Source organism: Ipomoea nil, unplaced genomic scaffold, assembly GCF_001879475.1.
Source record: "Ipomoea nil cultivar Tokyo-kokei standard unplaced genomic scaffold, Asagao_1.1 scaffold1262, whole genome shotgun sequence".
NCBI lineage: Eukaryota > Viridiplantae > Streptophyta > Magnoliopsida > Solanales > Convolvulaceae > Ipomoea > Ipomoea nil.
In genome coordinates, this window is record NW_017617690.1 from 1,500,750 (window position 1) to 1,507,903 (window position 7,154).

General features: G+C 34.7%; 1 protein-coding gene across 1 annotated transcript; it reads left to right on the forward strand.

Moving 5' to 3' along the window:
- Positions 1-1,742, forward strand: LOC109184448. The gene is made up of 3 exons (XM_019334449.1): positions 1-351; positions 458-748; positions 1,308-1,742. The coding sequence occupies exons 1-3, from the start codon at positions 1-3 to the stop codon at positions 1,740-1,742; spliced, it is 1,077 nt and encodes a 358-aa protein (XP_019189994.1).
- Positions 1,743-7,154: the final 5,412 nt, after the last annotated feature.

The following is a 7,154-nucleotide window of genomic DNA, read 5'->3' on the forward strand; positions in this document are numbered from 1 at the left end:
ATGGCCTACAATGGTTTTGGGAGTCAGCTATATCAGGCAGGAGAGAATAGTACTGCTGCTAGTGCTCTTCTGGGCAGAACAGATGCTAACCATCAGCAAGGGTTCAAGAAAGCATCAGGGTTCAACAAGAAACCTGTGTGTACATATTGTGGGTACACAGGTCACACTCAGGACAAATGTTACAAACAGCGTGGATATCCTCTCGAATGGAAACCAAGGCCAAGAAACCAATCTGTGAACCAAATCCATCATCAAAGCACTGATGGGAACATGAGATTCACTCAAGATGATGAAAAGATTCATGGAGTTCATACAGACCAAGAGTTGTGGCAGTGGAGTTTCAGAATGAAGGTATGTTTCCTTCAGTAAATTCTGTTAAGCATGGTAGAACAGATTGGATTATTGATAGTGGTGCTACTCACCATATTGTATGTGACCTAGAGCTGTTGATAATCAGAAAATAGCATATAATATGTATGTTAGCATGCCAAATGGGCAGCAGGCTGCCATTGGTTTCACAGGGTCAGTCTACTTATCTGATAGCTTGATTCTGCACAATGCTCTCTACATTCCTGAGTTCCATTATAACTTGATTTCAGTGAGCTCCTTTATTAAGAACTCCAACCAAATTGTGAAGATGCACTCTGACCAATGTATTATACAGGATGTTCCCCATGGCAAAATGATTGGAAGAGCTGAGCTGAAAAATGGGCTATATTACTTAGTTTTTCCCATTCTTACATATCCTGTATGTAGTTCTATTTAAGCTGTTAATAAATGTATTCCATGGCATGCCAGGCTTGGGCATGCCTCACATTCAAAATTGCAATCCTTGAGAGAAATGGAACCAATGATTCAGTTTAATAAGGATCCGATTTGTGATAGTTGTCATTTTGCAAAACAAAAAAGGCTTTCCTTTCAGTCCAGCAGCTCTTTGTCAACTAACTGTTTTGATTTGTTACATATGGATATATGGGGTCCTTACAAAGTGCCCACCACTCATGGTCATCACTACTTTCTTACAATATTGGATGATCACAGTAGAGCTGTATGGATATATCTGATGAAGTCTAAAGTAGAAGTCAGGGGGGCTGATCATTGAATTCTGTAATCTTATTGAGAACCAGTTTGGGGTAAACATAAAGTGTGTTAGATCAGACAATGGGCTGAAATTTAAGATGGTGGAATTCTTCAGGCAGAAGGGGATTATACACCAGGCATCCTGTACTTACACACCCCAACAAAACAGCAGAGTAGAAAGGAAGCATGGTCATTTGTTATCCACTGCTTGAGCCTTAAAGTTTCAGGCCAATTTGCCAGACAAGTTTTGGGGAGAATGTGTCCTACATGCAGCCTACATAATTAATAGGCTCACATCTGTTGCCATCAACAACCAAGTCCCATATCAGATTCTGATTAAGAAGATCTCATCATATCAACACTTGAGGGTTTTTGGGTGCCTAGCATATGCCACTACTGTTGGGCCCAAATCAAAGCTGGAAGCCAGAGCCAAGAAATGTGTTTTCCTTGGCTATGCAGGTGGAACAAAATGTTACAAGGTATATGACCTTGCTTCCAAAGAATTATTCATATCTAGGGATGTTGCTTTTCATGAGCTGGTATTCCCCTTTCAACAGTCTATAACTCCAGGAGTAGGATCTGAGATCATACTTCCTACCATGATCCCTGCACCACTCGAGGAACATGATGTGTCTCAGACTCAAGGACAAGCTAGTAGATAAAGTGAACAAGCTTGGCCTCACCAGGTTCTAACTCCTTAGCAGTCACCAGTTAGAGAAAGTGAATACAACCATTCTCAATCAGAACAACCACCAAGTGAGATGCAAAGTCCAGCCAGCAGTTGTAATGAACATACTGTGTTACCTCCTGAACTGCCATCCAATACTACTCATAATCCTCAGCAACAAGATACCAGGAGATCTACCAGGCACAGATAAGTCCCAAATTACTTGCAGGACTATGTCTGTCAAAGCACCAAGCTGAAAACTTCTCCTCATCCAATGAGCAAGGTGATAAATTACAGCGGCCTGACACCATCCTTCCAGTCATTTGTGATGAATATATCTCACCAATCTGAGCCAAGAAACAACCATGCAGTAAAGCATGATTGTTGGAGAAAAGCTATGCAAGATGAGATTGATGCATTGCAGAAGAATAACACTTGGCAGCTGGTGGACTTACCCCCCTTCAAAAAGCCCATTGAATGCAAGTGGGTATGTAAAGTAAAATACAAAGCTGATGGCAGTGTTGAAAGATACAAGGCTAGACTTGTGGCAAAGGGATACAATCAGACCCTTGGTATTGATTACTTAGACACATTCAGCCCAGTTGCCAAGATGACTACTATTAGAACTCTGTTAGCAGTGGCAGCAGCAAAGAATTGGGAACTTCATCAAATGGATGTGAACAATGCCTTCCAAAATGAGGATTTAGACGAGGAGGTCTATATGCAAATGCCTCTTGGATACCCAGGAAACAATAATAACCAAGTATGCAATCTGATCAAGTCCTTGTATGGCCCAAAACAGGCCAGTAGACAATGGAATACCAAACTTACACTTGCCTTACAGAATATGGGATTTAAGCAGGCAGTCCCTGACAACTCCTTGTTCACTAGAGGTAAAGAAGAGTCTTTTGTGGCTCTATTGGTTTATGTTGATGATATTGTGATTGCAAGTGCAGATTTGAAGATTATACAAGAAGTAAAACAGCAACTCAGCACAAATTTTCAAATAAAGGATCTAGGCCCTTTGAAGTATTTTCTTGGCTTAGAAGTGGCCAAGCATAGTAAAGGCATTGCAGTGTGCCAAAGAAAATATGCCATTGAGTTACTTGAAGATACAGGTTTCACAAATGCAAAACCTGTTTATAGCCCTACAATCCCTTCACATAAATTGAGCAGAAATGAAGGTGAGCTTATTGAGGATAATAGCCAGTACAGGAGGATCATTGGCAAACTACTCTATTTAACTGTCACCAAGCCTGACATTAGTTTTGCAACACAGCAGCTTTCCCAATTCCTTGACAAGACCACAAACCTGCATCTCTAAGCTGCATATAGGGTGCTAAGGTATATAAAAGCAGCCCCTGGTCAAGGAATATTCTTCTCATCCTCCTCTGATCTGCACCTAAAAGCATTCTCTGACTCAGACTGGTGTGCATGTATTGATACAAGAAAATCTGTGACTGGTTTCTGTATATTTCTTGGGAATGCACTGATCTCTTGGAAGTCTAAGAAACAGCCCACAGTCTCCAAATCCTCATTAGAAGCAGAATACAGAGCACTAGCAGCTACAACTTGTGAGATTCAGTGGCTAAGGTTTCTGCTGATAGAATTTGGAATACAGCATGATGAGGAGGTGGCTATATATTGTGATAGCAAATCTGCTATTGCAATTGCAGAAAATCCGGTATTTCATGAAAGCACAAAACACATAGAGCTTGATTGTCATCTTGTTAGAGAAAAGCTACACAAAGGACTCATTAAAATGTTCCATATCTCCTTTGAAAATCAGTTAGCAGATCCATTCACCAAGACTCACTGTCTAGCCTCCTTTCAGAGTTATGTCTCCAAGCTTGGCTTGATAAATTTGTATAATCTAGCTTGAAGGGGGGCTTTCAGGAGATCAGCAGGATTGATCATTGCATGACACTTGTCACCATCCTAGCCCCTTGGCAGTTTAGAAGTTGAAATGTTGTTAGAACTGTTGTTGTAACTATTTTTCCCCCTTCTTTTCTTCTTTGCTGTATAAAAGAACTTTTGTGTGCTTTGATCAAAATAAATGAGAAATCTCTTTTGTTCCTTCTTACCTTCGTTTTCATCTTCCCTAAGCTCCGCAACAATTTATATATTTTTGAGAAAAAATCTACAGAAATTTTAATTTGATAGAGTCTAAAAATAAAAATGTTTTTTTTTTTCAAAATGGTCCATATTTTTTGTGAGAAAAAAAAAATTCTATCGTAATTCTAATTTGATAGAGTCTAAAAACAAAAAAGAAATAAATAAAATAGTTTTTTCCCAAAATAGTCTATCAACTATTACTGAGTGTATTATGCACAAATTAGGTGAATGGACAAATATGCCCTCCATTTTAACTCTGAGTAAATGGAATACTTAACGAATGACTTAATTGGATGAGTTTTTGAAAGTCGATAGATCACATTTGGTGCCATTGAAAATCGAGATGCAACATTAAGAATAAGCAATAGTCGAGGACCATTATTGAAAAAAAAAAAAAAAAAAAAAAAAAAAAAAAAAAAAAAAACTCCCTGTTTCTATTTTGTATTTCTACTGTTGATTTGATTTTTGGTAAGTCCAAATAGAACCCCTGATCTTGCCCCGTTGTCGATCCTCATCACAACAAGATCATTCATTATTGTATAAGTGCAACTTCAAAAATAAATTTAAGAAAAAAGTGTCAAATTGGCCCCCTAAGTCGAGTGAATAGTGCAATTGGGTCCCCTAAGTGAAAAAAGCTTCATTCAGGTCCCCTAAACCTGTAAAATTGTTCAATTAAGTCCAGGTTGACCTGTTTATCAGGTTAAATGCATACGGTGTTGACACGTGTCCTTATTTTATTTTTTTATTAAAAATATTATTTATTAAAAATAATTAAAATAATAATAATGATAATAATAATTAAAATTTTTTTTAAAAAAAAAAAAGCCGCCAGCTGTCCACGCTGGACAGCCGGTGGCTGTCTTCCTTCTTCAAGGACAGTCATGGCCGTCTGGCCACGACCGTCTAAGGAAGACGGCCATGTTCGTCTTCTAGATCTAGACGAGGGCTATCGCCTTCGCCGTCGCCCTCGTTCCAGACGGAGGGGACTGGACCGTGGTCGTTCGGCCACGGCTGTTTTTTTTTTTTTTAAATTATTATTATTATTATTATTATTTTAATTAATTTATAATAAAGAGTACTTTTAATAAAAAAAATAAATTTTTTAATTATTATTGTTTTAATTAATTTATAATAAATAATATTTTTAATAAAAAAATAAAATAAGGACACGTGTCAACACCATATGCATTTAACTTGATAAACAAGTCAACCTGGACTTAATTGAACAATTTTACAGGTTTAGGGGACCTGAATGAAGCTTTTTTCACTTAGGGGACCCAATTGCACTATCCACTCGACTTAGGGGGCCAATTTGACACTTTTTCCTAAATCTAAAATATACCAGCCTTACAAAAATTATCGTAAAATATAGTTAAAGATGTGTTGTCTTTTGCTTGGTTTTTGGTTGAGCAATTAATGTTACTATTAGAAAAAATGGTAATTTATGTCCCTTCATAATATGCCAATTATTAATGTCACTTCTAAATTATTAGTGGTATAAATATTAATCTTCAATTTTCGAACGGTACATACAGGGACGGAGCCAAAGGGGAGCAGGGGGCAGCTGCCCCCCCCCCCCCCCACCACCCCATCCCTACTCCATATATAGTCTTTGTATGTATATATGTATATATAGTACATCTTTTAGTATTAGTATAAAAAAACTATCAAATGTTAATGAGAAATGAGTTAGGTGGTAAAGCACATGTTTGGCAATATACTAAAGTTTAAGGGTTCAAATATATGCATTAACATAGTTTTACAATTTTTTTTACTCATTCCCCTATGACTTCAAACACAGTCACGTTTTTAATAGTATGTGTAATTTATAATGTGTTTTCAATTCAAATTATTTTATCAAATTAATTATGTTACATATTTTGTTATGAATATTTTTATAAAGTTTTGATGTGTTTTATTTTTCGTCCATATTCAACAATATTTACAAATATATTTTTCTTAGGTAATTTATTTATTTATTTTTAAATAATCTCTTTTGTTTTAATGTTTCGTTTTTACTGAAAATTTTTTCTGAATCTATCTGTACTTTTTCGACCCCCCTCAACCAAATTTCTGGCTCCCTCCCTGGGTACATATATTGTCTCTCTTGTACTGTACATGAGGAAAATTGATGAGCAATATTTACATATATAATCCTCCAAAGTGTTAATATTTGACAATATAATGTTGAACATTTTTATTTTGTGGTAATTATGTCTGAACCTTGAAAATTTAAAACTCCGTACTATGTTTTGCTTCTTATGACATTATTAGTTTTTTACGCGCATTGCGCGGTTGAAATAATGCCCAATATTTTTTTAAATAAGTACTTTAAAGTATATATCAAGGCAAAATTATATTGGAATTGTTCATGCATAGATAATTGAATGTTGAATTTGCGTATTTAAATAGATAATTCTAAATTTACAAATTAAATGCAAGATAATATAGTCAAGATTGATTATCATTGTCAATAAAATAATTGTATAGGTATGGTTGAAACCAAATACGGGACATAAGGGAGAGCAAATAAAAATTAGGGCATAAAATATTAAATATATACTAATATTGAAGAGCTAACTGATGATTGCCAAACAAGGACATTCCGAGGTAGTTTCCCACTTTAATTTGTTGTGTGATTTGAATACTCTTTTTATCAATAAATCCCCCAAGTAGTTAATATGATTGACTTAATTATTTATTTTTTAAAAAACAAGTATTATTATTATTATTATTATTATTATTATTATTATTATTATCATTATTATTATTATTATTATTAAATATATGTATACCCTTAAGTCATTTTACATGTTAATCTGAATAGCTAATATTTTCAAATATCTTTTTACCAACCGTTGATATAATTCGCTGGTCAAATCCGATAACTTTAACCGTTAACTGCTGATTGTCAAACAAGGACATTGCGAGATAGTTCTCACTTCAATTTGTTGTGTGATTTGAATACTGTACTCTCTTTGTCAACAAATCCCTCAAGTAGTTAATATGATTCCCTCTATTAATTATATTTTTTTAATTTTTTCATGGTATTAATAAAATACTTGGTAAATAAATATATAGCATTATTTTGTATTAAAACTTTGATATTTAATTAAAAAAATAGTGCACAAAAAAAAAATAATAGACAATGTAGTGAATATAATCAATTGATGAATTTGAATGTAAAGAATTTTTACATTGGATAAAAATAAAGACAATATAACTAATAAAATTATTTCTCTTAATTAATTTATTGATAATGAATAATTTTTTTTAAAAAGACATTGTTGGG

Bases quoted from the DNA above. Each gene is read 5' to 3' on its own strand.
- LOC109184448 (XM_019334449.1), top strand. From the start codon at position 1: ATGGCCTACAATGGTTTTGGGAGTCAGCTATATCAGGCAGGAGAGAAT. The intron at 352-457 runs GTATGTTTCCTT...GTTGATAATCAG, and splicing joins AGTGGAGTTTCAGAATGAAG to AAAATAGCATATAATATGTA. The intron at 749-1,307 runs GTATGTAGTTCT...TTAAAGTTTCAG, and splicing joins TTCCCATTCTTACATATCCT to GCCAATTTGCCAGACAAGTT.